Source organism: Neomonachus schauinslandi, chromosome 10 (assembly GCF_002201575.2).
Source record: "Neomonachus schauinslandi chromosome 10, ASM220157v2, whole genome shotgun sequence".
NCBI classification, from domain to species: domain Eukaryota; kingdom Metazoa; phylum Chordata; class Mammalia; order Carnivora; family Phocidae; genus Neomonachus; species Neomonachus schauinslandi.
Window position 1 is genome coordinate 108869789 of NC_058412.1, and position 19635 is coordinate 108889423.

General features: G+C 41.4%; 1 protein-coding gene across 1 annotated transcript in view; it reads left to right on the forward strand.

Annotated features, from left to right (window-relative positions):
• Nucleotides 1-686: 686 nt before the first annotated feature.
• DNAAF9 (dynein axonemal assembly factor 9) overlaps nt 687-19635 on the forward strand; it is a 133781-nt gene continuing 114832 nt past the window's right edge. The window contains exon 1 of the mRNA XM_021689141.2: nt 687-769. Within this exon, the coding sequence (XP_021544816.2) occupies nt 687-769 (83 nt within the window). The remainder of the gene's footprint in view (nt 770-19635) is intronic.

Genomic DNA, 19635 nt, shown 5'->3' on the forward strand with positions numbered 1-19635 from the left:
CAGTAAAAGGCAGGGATCCTCCTGGAACCGATGAAACCCTGACGCCCATGCCCTGCGCATGAGTGTGAGCGCACCGCTAACCTGAAGTCGGCTAGGAATCGGCTGGATGTTTGAAGGGAGGGTGAGCAGTTAATTAGCAGTGGGTGAAGAAAGAGTAGCGAGGCACCCGCCTGGGAGATCTAGGGAAGCGAGACCGGAACGTGGGAGGTGCTCAGGCCCCGGGACCTGGCTGCCGCAGTGGAAGCCTTGGCTGGAGGCCGAAGCCGGCAGAGCGGGGCGGGGCGAAGCAAGGCCCCGCCCCCGGGCGCGTCCGCGTGCGTGGCTGGGGGCGCAGCAGAGAGCCCCACTCCATGATGCGGGGCCTGAGGACAGGGCAGAGCCTCGGCGTGGAAACCCTCATCCTGGGGACCCGCGCTCCCCACGTCCGGCCAGGCTGCCTCACAGCTTAGGGAGGGCGCGGCCCTGCGGCGGTGCGCCCACCCCCAGCCCAACGGGCCCCGACGCCCCCATCCACGATCCTTGCGCGCGCACCCGGCCCCGTCTCCGCCCCGACGTGCCCCCGCGCGCCGCGCCCCCCGCCCACCTGGCACGCCCCGCCGCCCCGCCCGGCCGCAGCGGGCCTGCAGCTGCCCCGCGGGCCTGAGCGACCCTCGCCGCGGCAGCGTCCTCCTCCGCCGCTCGCCGCCATGGACGTGTACCCCCCGCACCGGCTTGGGCTGCCCCGCACGCGGTCCCCCGGCGGCTCCGGCCGCGGGTCGCCCTCCGTCAGGTACGCGGGGCCGAGGCTACAGAGGGGCGGCCGGGCCGGGGCTTGCGGGCTGTTGGGGTCGGGCGACGCCTCCCGCCGCAGGGCGTGGTCCGACATGGCTTCCTTGCAGATGGTTTTCCCTAAACGGCTGCCTGAGGGACGTTTCCCCAGGAACTGCGCCCTGTGTAGCGGCTCCCACAACGGCTCCCCTGTAGATAATTCCACAGCGGCACTTCTGTGGAGACCCCCTACTATGACATCCCCGTCCCTGTAGGTTTCTCCCAGGAAAGATTCCCCTGGGGAGAACCTCTGCAGTGGGTTCTCTATGCGTAACTCACTTGCCTTCCTCTTAGAATATTTCCCCCAGAAACGTCTATCTGTGGAGACCTTCCCGCACAGTAGCTCCTTTGGGTAGAACCCCCGAATAGGTTTCCCCAGAAACGGTTTACCTATAATCTCCCCATACAGTAGGTCTTCTCTAGGGCCTTCCCCCTTGACAGCATCATCCCTAAAGAGTGCCCCCCTCCCGCCCCCTACATATATACACGCTGACAGCATCTTCCCTGTTGCGCGTTCCCCCACCTCCCCATGCCCCAGCCTGCATCGCGACTCTCCCTCCTTCCACAATAGGGAGCTCAGGTTGGGGGGAGGCGCAGGAGAGACAACTAACTGGATGAATAGGAAAAAGAGGCCTAGAACCCCCAAAATTGGCGGACCCCGAGCCCCTGAGGAATTGGCGGACCCTAAGCCCCTGGGGCTAGAGACAGAGCCCCTGGGTGCCTCGGGATGGGGAGGGTCCCCGCCCCTTTTCGTTATAGGAAGACCCGTTTCCGATTTCTGCTCCCAGTGCCTTTGGGGCTGACCTTGATAGTCTGGGCATTGTTTGCGATGGAGCTGTTATGGGGCCGTTAGCAGAGTGTGGAGGTTGGAATGAAGGAGCATTTGCGGCAGAGATCGTTGAGAGAGAAGAAAGAAGAGGGAGAGAAATAGGCTTTGGGATCTGCTAAACTGTCATTAAACCAAAAGAGGGGTTTTTTTGTTTTGTTTTGTTTTGCTTTTTCTCTATTTTAATAACTTAGCAAAGCAAATATGTTGTTCCCTTGAAAGGAGATTGTTAACTTATACGTTAAAATGGTTCTTCTTGTATCCTTGTTATGGTACTTAAGGCATTGTATTTTTAACTTTTTGCTCGCCAATCTGTTTTTTTGTTTTGTTTTGTTTTAACAAGAACAAATTCATGGAGAGCAAGAACTAAATCTTAAAATCCTGTCCCTCGCTTACTTCTTGGCATTCCTTTCCCCACCCCTGTTTGTTGAATGAATAAAGGTTGGGAGAGGTAGGGCTAGAAACCCATGGTTGCATTTGGGAGTCCTAATTTGCTTCTAATTTAGCAGGTGACATTGGTTGAATTCCTGCTCTGCTCTTTAGTGGAATTCCTTGTGTTCTAAGTGTTTAGTTGCTTATGGTAACCATCTCCAATCTGTCCTAACATTTCTGGCAGCCACTTTCACTGTTAGAAAGTATCTGAACTTTGTACAGAATAGAAACTGCACAGGATATTTCTTTTTTCTTTTTTTAAGTAGGCTCCATGCCCAACGTGAGGCTTCAACTCACGACTCTGAGATCAAGAATTGCGTGCTCTACCGACTGAGCTAGCCAGGCGCCCCTGCACAGGATACTTAAGAATTTGGAGCAGCCATCCATTAAATCTAAGCTCCAGATAGACTTGGGGTTCATCCCAGATCATTTTGAGCTTAGGAATCTTGAGTCTTTGAAACTTTTAGGAGAAAAAAGCTTCCCAGTGAAATCCATCTCTAAAATAACTGCTGCCTTCCTTGTTTCTAGGAACATGGCAGTGCACAGCATTTTTAAAAAATAGTGTTTCTTTGTTAAATTAATGTTGGCTAACTTTATTAATCGTAAACTCTGAATCTTAAAACAAGTGGTTTGAGTGAAACTTGTTGGTCTTCAGACACAGGGTAGTGCAAGGACCCCAAGGCCTGTTTTACCTTTGTTAAAAGAAATTGAGTCAGGGGGTACCTGGGTGGCTCAGTCGTTAAGCGTCTGCCTTCGGCTCAGGTCGTGATCCCAGGGTCCTAGGACCGAGCCCCACATTGGGCTCCCTGCTCCGCGGGGAGCCTGCTTCTCCCTCTCCCACTCCCCCTGCTTGTGTTCCTGCTCTCGCTGTCTCTCTCTGTCAAATAAATAAATAAAATCTTTAAAAAAAGAAAAAGAAATTGAGTCAGGGTTCTCCTCTTTTACCCTACTTCTACATAACTGAACATGCTTTTCTTACCCATTCACGCCTTTTCCTGACTTTTGACACTGAGTGGCAGGTATGGGCTCAGCACTTTCCTGTCACCCATATTTGGATTCTTTGCAGCACTCTGACTCCTGAGTGATGAAAGAGGCAGGCCTAACTGGTGAAGTTACATTCCTAAAGACCCATAGGTAGTACTTTGCAAATGTGTGGTTCCCTTCTAGCAATGGAGTTCATTTTCACAGATGGGGAATAGAGATCAAGAGTTAAAATGCTGTTGCTTAGAACTAGAAGCTGCTTTTTCAGGATGTGGTAGTCATCACTGCTGCTCATCAGCTATTTTTGGTTTCCGCCGCCTGGGCATGTGGTATAATTATACTTGCTTGCCCCCTTGAAGTTGGGTATGGCCTTATGAGTTGCTTTTGGTCAGTCAGTGTGTTCAGGAATGATGTGTATTCCTTCATGGTAAAAGCTTCTGGTGTATGATTTGCCGCGATCTTTCCCTCTACTGTGGTGACTGTTGGTGTTGCAGGTAGTGGCTAATCCATCAGTCTGGGACTCAAAGCAAACTTCCAGGTGACTTATGTTTGACATGCAGAGCAAATAGTAAACCTTCATTGTTTCAAGCCACTGAGATTTTGGAGTTCTTACCAAGTAATATCTTGACTTGTGCTAAGGAACCCGTGGAAATAGCTGAAATAATGCTTTCCTACTTCAGAATCTCTTTCTGCAGAAGGACCTGATCCTGCTCAGGACTTGTTTATCAGTTTAAATTTTACTCCTCTTTATACAAATAATCCAACATACACTGGGCTAGGTGTTGTGAGACAAATAAGGTAGGCCAGTGCCCTCAAAGAGCTCCTTTATAAGTGGAAAGAGATAAAAACAGTACAAATCATAATACAGAGTGTTGAGAAATAAGTACTGAGGAAGAAATAGGGCTGAAGGAACAATAATGTAAGAAGGCATAGTCAGTTTTGAGCTCAACTGGTGGAAGAATGAAATTGCCATTTACTGATACTGGGAACACTGGAATTAGAGCAGTTTTGTGGAGAAAATAAGAGTTCAGGTTTGGCCTTATTCATTTGAGTTGCCTAATAGATATCCAAATGGAGAGATTGGATAGGCAGTTTGGGTATATTAATCTGGAGTTCAGGAGAAAGACTGGGACTGGAAGTACTATGCTGATGACTCCCACATTTTTATTTAAATCTTTGAGACCAGATAGAGATCCTGGGAGCAAATGTAGATAAAGACCAACATCCAAGCCCTGGGGTATCCCGTCTACGAAAGACAGTGTAGCAGTGGTTTCCAAATTCTGATGGAAAGTGGCTTCCTACCTCTGAGATGGGAGAAGAATCCAGGAGTCATGGAAAGCCAAATGATAAGTACCATTGATGGGACGATGAGGACTAAGAATAGATTATTATATTTGGTAACATAGAGGTCATTGGTGACCTTGACAAGAACAGGTTTGGTGCAGTGGGTTCCAGAGAAAATGGGAGGAGAAGAATTGAAGACAGTGCATATAGATAGTCATAATGATGTTGTTTCAAGGATTGAAGAGCAGGGCAATAAGGCTTTGGCTATGAGAGAGAGCGGAATAATAGGGCTATGGCTATCAGAGAAAGCAGAGAAATAGGGCTCTGGTTGGAAGGGTAGAAGTGTTAGAGTTCTTTTTGTTTTTAGGTGGACAGACATTATAGCCTCCCTAAAACATTTGAGGCTGATGGGAATGATGGAGTACAGAGAGGAAAATGATAATTAAAAGAAGGGACAATTGCAGGAGTGAAGTCCTTGAGCAGGTGAGAGGGAATGGGATCTAGGACATAAATAGATACATTGGCCTCAGGCTGTACAGGTGCATGGACAGTCCATCTGTGGTGAGTATATAGACCCAAATGCTAGTGTGTTGGTAGCTTGGTGGTGGAAGAAAGTGAAAATTCTTTTCTGTTTACTTCTATATTTGCAGTTAAATAAGAAGGCAGATCTTCAGCTAAAAATGAAGAGTAGAGAAGGTGTTAGAAGTTTGAGAAGAGGGGCGCCTGGGTGGCTCAGTCGTTAAGCATCTGCCTTCGGCTCAGGTCATGATCCCAGGGTACTGGGATCGAGCCCCACATCGGGCTCCCTGCTCGGCGGGAAGCCTGCTTCTCCCTCTCCCGCTCCCCCTGCTTGTGTTCCCTCACTCGCTGTCTCTCTCTGTCAAATAAATAAAATCTTAAAAAAAAAAAAAAAAAGAAGTTTGAGAAGAAAGAAGGTGTAAAATCCATCCAGGAGAGTTGGGGAAAATGAGTTAAATAAGGAAATGTTTTAGGATTGCCAGGCAGCTACAAGTGCCCATTTGCTGTTTGTTGTCATAAATTTAAGGTGAGACCCGGTTAGCATGGTTGCATGCTTTTCCTTCAGCTATGTTGAGCTGTTTGGACGTGGACACTGTGGAAGTGTGTGGCTCAAGTAGCATAGAGGACATCGTTGGAAGACAGGAGTAAAAGAACTGAGAGGTAAGGGTAGTGGGAGGATTACCTGTCTTAGTGCTTACTGAAATTATCATGAGTGAAGGTGGGAGTAGTAATAGCAAAAGAGATAATGAACAAGAAGCTAAAAATCTTTAGGGAATGTGGAGAACTGAATGACCTAGACGTTTGTAGGTATTTGTAACAAGAAGGGCTAGCGGGTGGTTATTGTTTGATGGCATGAAGAAATCAGCCAAAATAAAATAAAGCAAGAAGTTAAATAAACTAATTAATTAATTGATTGATTTTCTCAAAACCAGAGGACATGAGTTTCCAGATCAAAAGGACTTTCCGATAGTCCAGCACAACTAATTTAAAAATATCCATGCCAAGGTAGAACATCATGAAATTTTTGAGTGCTATAAAGTCAAAAGAATATCTGCAAATCACATAGATAGGGTCAGGAATCAGAGGATTGCAGCAAGACTGGAAACTGGAAGATAATGGAGAAGCAGTGCCTTCTGAAGGAAAATGGATTCCTTCCCAGAATTCAGTATCCATCCATACTCTCAAGCAGGTGTGAGGGATGGATAAAGACATTTCACACATGCAAATTCTCAAAGTTTGACCTCACATGCACCCTTTATTAAGAAGCCATTGGAGGATGTGCTCTAGCAAAACAGTCTGATTAAGGGGTTCCTGTGCTGGGGATCCTCTATACCATGTACAGGTGGAATTTCTTCCTTGTTAAGGGACTAACAAGGAAGGACTTGCTTTGTTATCTCTGGAATACCAAAGGCCTGGGACCATTTTTTATTGCCAGCAAAGAGGGTTTGCTTAGTTAGGCTTTTATGGTCTTATTTCCTACCCAGAGGTAGAGGTCTGAGTATCTGCCTTCTCACTTGTATCTGGGATGACTGTGTACTGAGGACTCTTAATTTAGTGAATATGGTGGCATTAATAATGTACAGTATCCTGAAAATGTTTCATAGCTCTTGGGCTTTTCTGTGATGTTCTAATTTTTAGAGAAGGGAGTGAATGAGATGCAGATGCCCTACAGAGTTACACAGCTTAAATTATTGTTGTTTTGCCCTGAAAGTTTAAAAAAAGGAAAAGAAAAAGGGTTTGCAATGTGGGGTGTTCTGTGGGGGCGCCTGGGTGGCTCAGTCGTTAAGCGTCTGCCTTCGGCTCAGGTCATGATCCCAGGGTCCTGGGATCAAGCCCCGCATCGGGCTCCCTGCTTGGCGGGAAGCCTGCTTCTCCCTCTCCCACTCCCCCTGCTTGTGTTCCCTCTCTCATTGTGTCTCTCTCTGTCAAATAAATAAATAAAAATCTTTAAAAAAAAAAAAAAAACAACTTTTATCTGTGATTTTGAGCCCTGGTTTGGGGAAAAGTCAACTCATTTGGCATGTTTTTCATTTTCAACTTCTTATTTTGAAATAAATGATTTTAGATTTATAGGTGAGTTGCAAATATGGTACAGAGTGTTCTTATATAGCCTTCATCCAGCTTACTCTAATGTTAACATCTTACATATAACCACGTGCATTTATCAAAACTAAGAAATTAATACTAGTATAGTGCTTTAATTTACTAAGTAAACTTTTGTTTACTTGGCTTTTAGTACTCCAGACTATTTATTTGAATTTCCCCAGTTTTCCCACTAATGTCTTTTTTCTACTCTAAGATCCAATCAAGGATCCCACATTGCATTTATATTTGGCATGCATTTAATAGTCGAAGTGAGGGAAAGTAATTGTGGATGCTTTCTGAATGAAGACTTGTGAAACTGACTTTACAAAGAGCAGACTGTGTGAGGAAATGCTCAGAGAAAGACAGAGAAAAGGAAGAAAATGGAAAATAAGATGTCGTTACACCAGAATATCATGAACAGACTTCCAGATAACATTTTCCACTTGTGGCAGATAGCATTTTCTGAACTTCTTGAATTTTGTGGAGTGTCTTATAAACCCCAGTTCATGAAATATGTGTAGACTTGAATTGCAATTGGGCACCAGTTTTACCCATTTTAGATAAGGTGGCCTAATGGTTGGAGCTACATTTGGCAGCTGATAAAAAATGCTTAACAATAATGACTTAAGGGTTTATTTTTTTTTTGCAAAAGATGTCTGTCTAAGGAGAGCAGGCTAGTCCTTATATAAAGTCATCAGGGAGGGAACCAGGCCTCTTCTGTGTATTTTGGTGTTCTTAGCAAGTGGATTCCATGGCTTCATGGTTACAAAATGGCTGGAAGAACTCCAGCTATAATGTCTGTCAGGCAAGGGGAAAGAGAAAGGACAGTTCTCCTAGTTAAGTTGATTCTTTCCCTTCAGAGAGTTTTCTCCAGAAGCTTCCACATGTTGGCTTCTGCATGTCTCATTGGTCAGCTCTAGAAGCAGAGGAACTGGGCCATTGCTGCCCCAAATAAAATTGGGGTACTGTGAGTTAAAAAGAATGGGAGAATGGATATGGATTGGGTAAACGTCTCTCCCATAGGGAGGTAACAATATGGAATGAAATTTATATTGCTTAGGATTACTAATGACTCTGGTGAGCTCCATGAAAGTGCTGGGAGAAAATTGAAGTCATCAAATACTTAATGATGCCAATGCATTTCTCATTCATATCTTGTGTGTGTATGTATATGTCCTTTCAGTTAGAGTCACTTATGGTCAGTGGTTAACCGTGTTTTAACATTGGCATTGCTTTTTCCATTGCAAGTTGTTGCCCCAGCAAAGACATTGGTGGGAAATGACATTTATTGCCTTGCCACACATCCTGCCTTTTGCCTTTCTTCCAAGTCTCTAGGGTTGTTTTGGGGGGGGGGGTGTTCTTTTTATTTTTAATTTTATTTTCAAGTAATCCCCACACCCATTGTGGGGCTTGAACTCACAAGCCTGAGATCAAGAGTCACATGCTCGCCTGACTGAGCAGCCAGACACCCCCCCCAAGTCTCTAGTTTTGCAAGGGGAGTAAATAATTGCCACTTTAACTCAGGGCCAAGTTTCTTAAACCCTAGTAGTCCTACAGTAGCTCCTTTTAATCAGTACCTGAAGTCCAAATTAATGCTGATAAGGCTTGTTTATATTACTCTTACAGTTGATTTTCCCCCCAGCATTTTATTATGAAAATGTTCATAAGAAAAGTTGAAAGAATTGTTCAGTGGTATTCATGTGTATCCATACCTAGATTCTACACTTTTAATATATTTGCTGTATTTGCATTATATATCCATTCCTCTGTCCATCAATCCATCTTATATTGTAATGCCTTTTTTTTAAAGATTTATTTATATATTTATTTGATAGAGAGAGAGACAGCAAGAGAGGGAACACAAGCAGGGGGAGTGGGAGAGGGAGAAGCAGGCTTCCTGCAGCGCAGGGAGCCCGATGTGGGGCTCGATCCCAGGACCCTGGGATCATGACCTGAGCTGAAGGCAGACGCTTAACGACTGAGCCACCCAGGTGCCCCTGTAATGCTTTTTAAAGTTATAGATGTCTGTATGCTTCATCCCTAAATGTGGGGATTGATTTTGTATTAAGAAGAATGTTTTCTGTTGCAAATGACAGAAACCCAACTCAAAGGTTTTAAGTAAAAAGAATGCATTGCCTTATGTGACTAGAAGGAATAATAGGGATATAGACTTCCTACAGGAAGAGGTGCGGAAACTAGGGCCTCAAGAACTGGAACCAAAACTCTTCTATCAGAATAGTTGCCTCTATCCATACAACCCCAAATACACATTCTTCCTGTGCTATGACCTTAGAGGCCATTTCTCTTCCAGGTCTAAAATGGGGAAATCCCTGGTAAGGACTCCAGTTGCCCTGACTTGCTCCTGGGTAAGTCAAAATTGGAAACGGTGGCCAAGTAGGAGCCCAGTGTTAGTTATCAGGGGAGGTAGAAGTGGAAAGCATGCGGAGTTAAGTACATACCTCAGAAAACTTGCCACTTGCTTTCTGAGGCTGGCATAATCCTGGTACTTAACAAGGAGAACACAAAGGAGAACTACAAATGAAACATTTAAATAAAACAATAGTATATTAAGGGTGCCTGGGTGGCTCAGTTGGTTAAGCGACTGCCTTCGGCTCAGGTCATGATCCTGGAGTCCCTGGATCGAGTCCCGCAGCGGGCTCCCGTCTCGGCGGGGAGTTTGCTTCGCCCTCTGACCCTCCCCCCTCTCATGTGCTCTCTCTCTCAAATAAATGAATAAAATCTTAAAAAAAAAAAAAAACAACACAATAGTATATTGAATCTAGAAGTATGGTAAAACAACTTTACACATAAGTAGAATTTGTCCCAGAAATGCAAGAGTTGTTCATCATCAGGAAATCTATCAATGAGGGATGCCTGGGTGGCTAAGTCAGTTAAATGTCTGCCTTTGGCTCAGGTCATGATCCCGGGATCCTGGGATCGAGTCCCACATTGGGCTCCTTGCTCAGTGGGGAGCCTGCTTCTCCCTCTGCTGCTTCCCCTGCTTGTACTCTCTCCCTCTCCCTCTCTCTGATAAATTAAATAAATAAATAAATAAATAAAATCTATCAATGAAATTAACAGACTAGTAGATGCCCCCCAAAATCTACTTAAAATTTAATATTCATTCTTGATTTAAATCAAGTAACATAATAAGGTTTCAGCTAATATAATAAGATAAGCAAAAGAGGGGCACTTGGGTGACTGAGTTGGTTAAGCATCTGACTCTTGATATAAGCTCAGGTCTTGAATCAGGGTTGTGAGTTCAAGCCCTGCATTGGGCTCCACACTAGGCATGGAGCCTACTTAATAAAAAAAATGATAAGCAAAAGAGATAATCATCTACTTCTTGCAGTAGGCTCTTAATTGGTCTCTCAGGTTCAACTCTTGTCCCCCTTTGGTCTGTTTCCAATACAGTAAATAAAGTCATCTTATGAAAATATAAATCATCTTATATAAGTCATCCCTCTTTTCAAAACACTCCAAGAAAAATCTCAAATCATGAACTTTGACAAGACTCTAATCCAGTTTCCACCTTCCCCCGCCTTCGTCTCCCGTTACTACTGTCTTCCTCACTTTGCTGTAAACATTGCTGCTTCCGGACCTTTGCACTTACTGTGCAGCTTCCTCTCTAGCTTCCTTTAGGTCTTTATGCAAATGTCCTCTCAGTAAAACCTTTCCTAATATCTCTCTTTAAAACGGCAACCCATCCTTCTCTTAGGACTCTCAGTCCTCCACTTATCACCATATAACTGTACTTTTCCTATTTATTTTTATTTCTCCCTCACTCATTTCCCAATTAGAATATAAGTTCTAGGGGCTCCTGAGTGGCTCAGTCGGTTAAGCGTCTGACTCTTGATATCAGCTCAGGTCTTGATCTCAGGGTTGTGAGCTCGAGCTCCGTGTAAAAAAGAAAATGTAAGTTCTGAAAAAAAAAAATGAAATGTAAATTCTAGTATTTTCATCCCAAGGGTTTTTGCCCTTTTATTAATTGCTAAGTCCCCCCCCCAGCTCTTGAATAACCAGTGCCTAACACACAGTAGGTGCTCAGTAAAAACATGATGAATTAATGAGTTGGAATAAAAGCTGTAAATATTGAAGAGATAAAACCGCTATGATTTAGTGCTTGGAAAACTATGATAATAGATAAAACTATTAGAACTGATTTTATCAAATTGTTTGAAAAAGGTAATGGATTCAAGATGGTATTCAAAATGGGAACAAAAACTTTAGGAATCAATCTAATAAGAAATGTGTAAAACTTACATAAATAAAAATATAAAACTTGACAGAAGGACATAAAACAGGAGAGGAATGAATGGAGAGATAAATCATGTTCCTGAGTAGGGAGCTCAATGCTGTCCAAATTCAGTATGATCATAATACAAATTCTCAATGGGAATTTTTCTGGAACTTGACAAACTGATTTTATAATTCATCTTAAAAACAAAATGTTCAGGGACCCTGGGTGGCTCAGTTGGTTAAGCGTCTTCTTTCACTCCGATCATGATCCCAGGGTCCTGCGATGGAGTCCCACACAGAGCTCCTTGCTTGTCAGGGAGCCTGCTCCTCCTTCTGCCTGCTACCCCCCCCGCTTGCTCTCTCCCATGGTCTCTCTCTGAAAAATAAATAAAATCTTTTTAAAAAAGAAAGTGTTCAGGGGTGCCTGGGTGGCTCAGATGGTTAAGCATCTGCCTTTGGCTCGGGTCCTGAGATCAAGCCCACATCGGGCTCCCTGCTCAGTGGGGAGTCAGCTTCTCCCTCTCCCTTCCACTCATGTTTTCTCTCTAACAAATAAATAAAATCTTTTTTTTTTTTTAAGATTTTATTTATTTGTTTGACAGAGAGACAGTGAGAGAGGGAACACAAGCTGGGGGAGCTGGACAGGGAGAAGCAGGCTCCCGCTGAGCAGGGAACCTGTTGTGGGGCTTGATCCCAGGACCCCGGGACCATGACCTGAGCCGAAGGCAGACGCCTAACGACTGAGCCACCCAGGCACCCCTAAATAAAATCTTTTTTAAAAAAGAAAAGAGGACACCTGGGTGGCTCAGTCATTAAGCGTCTGCCTTCGGCTCAGGTGATGATCCCAGGGTCCTGGGATCGAGCCCCTCATCGGGCTCCCTGCTCTGCAGGAAGCCTGCTTCTCCCTCTCCCGCTCCCCCTGCTTATGTTCCCTCTCTCGCTGTGTCCCTGTCAAATAAATAAATAAAATCTTTTAAAAAAAATTTTTAAAAATAATTAAAAAAAAGAAAAGAAAATGTTCAGTAAAAGCCATGATCTTTAAAACAATGATAGAGGGGTGCCTGGGTGGCTCAGTTGGTTAAACGACTGCCTTTGGCTCAGGTCATGATCCTGGAGTCCCGGGATGGAGTCCCACATCGGGCTCCCTGCTCAGCAAGGAGTCTGCTTCTCCCTCTGACCCTACCCCCTCTTGGGCTCTCTCTGTCTCACTCTCTCTCTCAAATAAATAAAATCTTTAAAAAATAATAAAACAATGATAGAACTCGCTCTATAAGATATAAAAATAATCCATTTATTACAAAGTTCAATTAATAATTTTGATTATTTTTTAAGTGTACTATTTCTGAGAGAATAAATAGATCAAATAAGGATCAAAAATATGGATCCCACTTTATATAATAATTTAACATATGCTGAAAGTGGCATTCTACATCAGAGGATGAAAAGGGTCAATATGTGGTCTTGGAACAATCATTTATATTTTGGAGGAAAAATGCAGTTATATTGGGGTACCTGGGTGGCTCAGTCGGTTAACCATCTGCCTTCTACTCAAGTCATGATCCCAGGGTCCTGGGATCGAGCAGCTTCAGGCTCCCTGCTCAGCGTGGAGTCTGCTTCTTCCTCTCCCTCTGCCTCATGCTTTCTGTCTCTCAAATAAATAAAATAAAATAAAATAATACAGTTATATTCCCACTTCACAAAAGTAAAAAAAGCAAGTTCCAGAGAAGCAAAGAGCTAAATGTTTAAAACACACACACAAATAAAATTAAGTAATTGGCATTTTATTTTTTTTTATAGTACTGAGTGGGAAGACACAAAAGGAAGACCTAAAACTCCTAAGCCTAAAGATAGAGTTAGGCAGATTTAGTTAAATAAAACTTGACAGCTCCTGCATGAAAAAAGATACCATAAACCAAGTCTAGAAGTTTAAAGAAAATATTTGCAGCATATGACCAAAATACGACTTTTAAAATATGGAATATATTAATTATTCAGAACCCCCCCATGAGTAAATAGAAAATGGGTAAAGAACAAGAATATGCATTCACAGAAAAGGAAATATAGATGATCAATAAACATCTGACAGTCTCCCTAGAGATGAGGGAGAAATATAAAAGTATGATAATGAAAATTAGTTGAAGAGTGATAACAACATGGTTTAGAAAGTTATGGGGAAACAGGTAGTCTGGTATATTGTAGGTGACTGTTTTAAGAAAACAATTTAGCAACGTCTGTCAAAATTTAAAATGCAGATACCTCTTAAACTGGCAGTGCTACTTTTTAGATCTCTGTAGAAATTTTTGCAGTGCCAAAGATGGATATAGTTATTCTTTGAAGCAGTTTGCTATTGCAAAAATAATAAATATCCTGAATGTTAATCAGAGTGGCTGGTTAAATAAAAACAAAAGAATACAGTATGGCACTTTTAAAAATGCAGTTGAGTTCTATGTACTAACTTGGAAAGGCCTTAAGGCATAATGTTAAGTGAAAAAGCTATGTTGCAGAGCAGTTATGTATCTCATGATTATGATTTTATGTAAAAGCAATCCATCCCCCCCAAAAAAAACTCACCCAAACTATACATTACTGAGAGATTCACACCAAATTGTTCCCAGCAGTTTTCTATAAGGTGAACCAGATTAGTATGAGGATTCACTTTGTAAAGCAATCAAAACACAAAGCATTCAGACTATAAGGACAATATGTTCATTAATTATTTAATTTTGAAAATAAAGTTAACATAAAGTCACTTATGGAGAAAAAAACAGGCAAAAATAAAATTTTCAGGTTTTTTTGTCCATTTCCAGGGAACCAGGATAATGAAATACAAGCAAGAAAATATACCTGGCTGTGTATACAGTAACTTGTAAAAGCAGTGAGCAGTGAATTAACTATTATAAAACCGAAGATGGGAAAAACAGAGATGACGGACTGTTTAGAATTCAGAAACTCTGTGTCTGTGGCATCAGTGAGGTGTAGCAGAAAGGAAAAGTTCAGAGTTAAGGTATCTGGTGACTCACATTTTGGTGCTGCTAATCCTGGCTCAGCCTTGTGATTTTGGGTAAACTGCTTCTGTTTAGGTCTGGCTTCTTCACTTTATCATCTATTCTGTCTAGATTCTGAGTGTGAACCCAATGAAAGTCAGAAATAAAGGATAGTATACAAGCAGCATATTTGACATAAACCACATTAGGGGGTCTGCTGAGACTCCAGGTACTCTGAAAGAGGAACTTTGTAAAGTCATGGTGACGTCAGGCCATCTATCTACCCAGGATGTGCTAGCAGTGCCCAGGTAAACCTGGAAGCTAGAGGGCAGTTCTCTTGCTGGATTTGGTGTATGTTTGAAAGTTTCTATTGGGGGAAAAAAGAAGAAAAGACTGGTGGATATACAACAAGCTCAGTGGTGACCTCTGGGGGTCAGGAGCAATGACAGTTTTAATATTCCACTTCTTTTCATCAAAAAAAGGATAATAAATATTTTATATGTGGCACTAAGGTAGATAAAAGCAAGTATGCCAAAATGTTAATAGAGGCTAATTCTGGGTGCTGAGAATACCAGTGATTGTGGTTTTTTCTCTATACTTACTGTTTTTTTTTTTAATAGGTAAGTATTTCAATAAGTGACAAGTTTAATGGTTCAGTGACAAATAATAGGCTATGTTCTGGTTAAGAATTAAATTTGGGAAGCACGAAAATGTATAAAGGAACTGAATTTAGTTTTACTCATTTGACAGGAAAATAAGAGATACTAATTAGAATAGTGTTTTACTCTGGGAGGAGGAAGGTCTTTCTATATTTTAAATGCTTCCACTTTATTTGGCCAAGATACTTGTGGAAAAGAAACGCTTTTTGCTCCTATTCTCAGTATTGTCTTGGCTTTCCACAGCAGTAGTTGGGGGAGCTGTTTATTTCCCAGTCACATGACAGATTCATGCTTTTTGTCACTGGCTGCTTGTTAGTTTGAAAACCAAAGAGCTCTGGGTAACCTTGGCAGTCTGTCTGCTGTTCATATGGGTTAGGAAATGGGCCAAAGGACCAACTTGATGAAATATTTCTAGTGCAGAGAATTATTGCAAGATTGATCTTGTAGTAAACATGAAAGAGTGGAGGGGGGCAGACATCCATTTCCCAGGGAAAGAAGGTTTCTTGCTTTAATCTTGATCGTCTTGCAGTTTCTGTTCTGCTGCTTCTAAAACCCTCAGTTGCTTCCACCCTTACCTCCAGCCCCAGATTTTTATTAAGAAAATGTTCAAACAATACAGAAAAGGTGAAAGAGTAGTATGGTGAATACTTGATATACCTACCACTTAGAGTCAGTAATTTTTAACAGTTTGCTGTGTGTGTTGTCTTTATTTTTCTTTTCTTTTCCTCATTCTGGTTTTCTGTTAAACCCTTTTCAAGTGAGTTACAGATATCATGACATTTCTAAGTACTTCTTCATGTATCTGCTAAAAAAAAAAAAAGGACATTTTAGGTATAAATACAGTAACATCTCACTTAAGAAAATTAACAGTAATTCCCTACTACCATCAAATACCCAGTCCATATTCAAATTTTCCCAGATGTCTCAGGGATATTTCCCTGTTTTTTTTTTTTTTAATCAAATTAAGGTTTTTACATTACATTGCTATTATTATTATTTAATCTCTCACATTAGAAGAGTTCTCCCTGGGCGCCTGGGTGGCTCAGTTGGTTAAGCGTCTGCCTTCGGCTCAGGTCATGATCCCAGGGTCCTGGGATCGAGTCCCACATCGGGCTCCTGGCTCAGCAGGAAGCCTGCTTCTCCCTCTCCCACTCCCCCTGCTTGTGTTCCTGCTCTCGCTGTCTCTGTCTCTGTCAAATAAATAAATAAAATCTTTAAAAAAAAAAAAAGAGAAATAAAAAAAAAGAAGAGTTCTCCCTATCTGTTTTTGTTTTACGTGACATTGACTTTTTTTAACTTAAAAATTTTTTTTAATTGTGGTGAAACACTTGTAACAAAATTTACCATTTTAACCATTTTTTAAATGGACAGTTTAACGACATTAAGTACATTCATATTGTTGTGCTACAATCCCACTATTCACCCACAGAACTCTTTTCATCTTACAAAACTCTGTACCTATTAAACAGTAACCCCACTTCTTTCCCCCAGCCCAGCACCACTACTGTACTTTCTGTCTCTATAAATTTGAATATTGTAAGTATCTCGTAAAAATGGAATCATATGATATTTGTCTTTTTGTGAATGGCTTATTTTTCACTTACTATAATGTCTTCAAGGTTCATTCGTGTTTTTAGCATGTTTCAGAATCTCCTTTCTTTTAAGATTGAATAATATTCCACTGTATGTATATAACAGAGTTTGTTTATTCATGTCAATAGATACTTCTGCCTTTTGACTATAGCGAATATTGCTACTGTGAACATGGGTATACAAATATCTCTTCAAATCCTTTTCGGGGTTTTTTTTGGATATATACCCAGAAGTGGAATTTCTGGATTATAAAATAATTCTATTTTAAAATTTTTGCCTCCCCCGTCCCTCTATTTTTAATTTGTTGAGGAACTGCCATACTGTTTTCCACAGCAGCTACAGTTTTACATTCCCACCAGCGGTGCCCAGAGGTTCCAATTTCTCCTGATCCTTTTTTGTTGTTTTCTTTTTTTTTAATAGTAGTTATCCTAATTTGTGTGGGATTAGTATCTCCTTTTGGTTGTGATTTGCATTTCCCTCATGATTAGTGATGTTAAACATCTTTTCATGTGCTTATTGGCCATTCATATATCTTCTTTAGAGAAATGTGTATTCAAGTCTTTTGCCTATTTTGAATGGGTTTGTGTGTGTGTGTGTGTGTGTGTGTGTATGGTTGAATTGTAGGAGTGCTTTATATATTCTGGATATTAGTCTCTTACCAGATACATGATTTGCAGATATCTCCTCCCATTCTGTGGTTTGCCTTTTCACTTTGTTGATTGTGTCCTTCTGTGAATGTAAGTTTTTAATTTTTATAAAGTCTGATTTACGTATTTTCTATTTTATTTGTGCTTTTGGTGTCATAGCAATAAATCATTGCCAAATCTAGTTTCATGAAGCTTTTCCCATATATTTTCTTCTAAAAGTTTTACAGTTTTCAGGTTTACATTTAGGTCTTTTTTCTGTTTTGAGTTAAATTTTATATATGATGTAAAGTAAGGGTCCAAATTTTTCTTCCTCATGTAGATAATACAGTGTTCCCAAAGCCATTTGTTGAAAAAAATTGTCCTTTTGGGGGGGCCTGGGTGGCTCAGTTGGTTAAGTGTCTGCCTTCAGCTCAGGTCATGATACCAGGGTCCTGGGATCAAGCCCCCCATTGGGCTCTCTGCTTATTGGGGAGCCTGCTTTTCCCTCTCCCTCTGCCTGCCCCTTCCCCTGCTTGTGCCCTCTCTCTCTCTCCCTCCCTCTGTCAAATGAATAAAATCTTAAAAAGAAATTGTCCTTTCTCAGTGCATGGTCTTGGTACCCTTGTGAAAAATCATTTGACTGTGAGGATATTATAGTGAGTGAAATAAGCCAGTCACAAAAAGAGTTTATTTCTGAGTTCTCTATTCCATTCCATTGTTCAGTATGTCTGTCTTTATGCCAGTACCACACTGTTTTGATTACCATAGCTTTGTAGTTACTGTTGTACTCAGGAAGTGTGTCCTCCAGCTTTGTCCTTCTTTTTCAACATGGTTTTGACTATTCTGGGTCCCTTGAGATTTCCTATGAATTTTAGGATGGATTTTTCTATTTCTACAAAAAAACATCATTGGGATTTTGATAGGGATTGTGCTGAATCTATAGATCACTTTCTGTAGAATTGACAGTTTAACAATATGAAGGCTTCCAGTCACGAACATGGATGTATTTCCATTATTGGTGTCTTCTTTAATTTCCTTTAGAATTTATGAATGATCCAGTTTCTCTGAATCCTCCACAGCATTTTAGTATTGTCAGTGTTTGTTATTTTAGCTTTTCTAATAGATGTATAGTGATATCTCATTGTGGTTTTAATTTGCATTTCCCTAATGGATAATGATGTAGAACATGTTTTCAGGTGCTTATCTGCCATCTCTATATCCTCTTTGAGGAAATGTTTCTTTATGCCTTTTGCCCATTTTCTAATTGGATTTTAAATTTTTTACTGTTGTTTTAAGAGTTCTTTATATATTCTACTTTGTCAGATATGTGATATAAATATGTTCTCCCAGTCTGTAGCTTGTCTTCTCATTCTTTCAACAGGATCTTTCACAAAGCAAAAGTTTACAATTTTGATGAAGTCCAGTTTATTGATTTTCTTCTTTCTTGGATTATACTATTGGTATCAAGTCTAAGAATTTTATTAAATCTTAAGTTCTGAAGATTTTCTTTTGTTATCTCCTAAAGATTTTATAGTTTTGGGGTGCCTGGGTGGCTCAGTCGGTTAAGTGTCTGTCTTCGGCTCAGGTCATGATCCCAGGGTCCTGGGATTGAGCCCCGCATTGAGCTCTCTGCTCAGCAGGGAGCCTGCTTCTCCTTCTCCCTCTGTCTGCTGATCTGCCTACTTGTGCTCTCTCTCTCTGTGTCAAATAAATAAATAAAATCTTTAAAAAAAAATAATAAAGATTTTATAGTTTTACATTTAAAATTTTAAATCTATGTCTGTCTTGAGTTCATTTTTGTGTAAAGTACAAAATTTAGGTTGAGGTTCATGTTTTTGTCTGTGGTTACCCATTTGCTCCAAGACCATTTATTGGAAAGACTATCCTTCCATTGTATTGCTTTTGAACCTTTATCAAAAATTAATTAGCTGTATTTGTGTAGGTCTATTTCTGGCAGTTCTATTTTGTTCCATTGATTTATGTGTCTGTCTCTCAATCAGTACCGTTCAGTCTTGATTACTTTAGCTGTATAATAAGTCTTGACATCAGAGTGATTCCTCTATTTTTTCTTCTTTTTTTTAAAAGATTTTATTTATTTATGAGACAGTGAGAGAGGGAACACAAGCAGGGAGTGGGAGAGGGAGAAGCAGGCTTCCCGCCAAGCAGGGAGCCTGATGCAGGGCTTGATCCCAGGACCCTGGGATCGTGACCTGAGCCGAGGGCAGATGCTTAATGACTGAGCCACCCAGGCGCCCCTCTATTTTTCCTTCTTTCAAAAATTTTTAGCTGTTTTAGTTCCTTTGCCTTTCCATGTAAGTTTTGGGTTAATCTTGTCTATATCTACAGAAAGTCTTGGAATTTTGAAGGAATTGTGTTAAACCTGTACATCAATTTAGGGAGAATTGACACCTATACTATCTTGAGTCTTCTAATCCATGGACACAGTGTTTCCCCATTTACTTATATCTTCTTTGATTTCCCTTTTTAAAAAGATTTTATTTATTTATTTAGAAAGAGCACGTGTGAGCAGAGGGAGGGGCTGAGGGGGAGGGAAAGGGAGAGAATCTCCAGCCTGCTGAGCATGGAGCCTGACGTGGGGC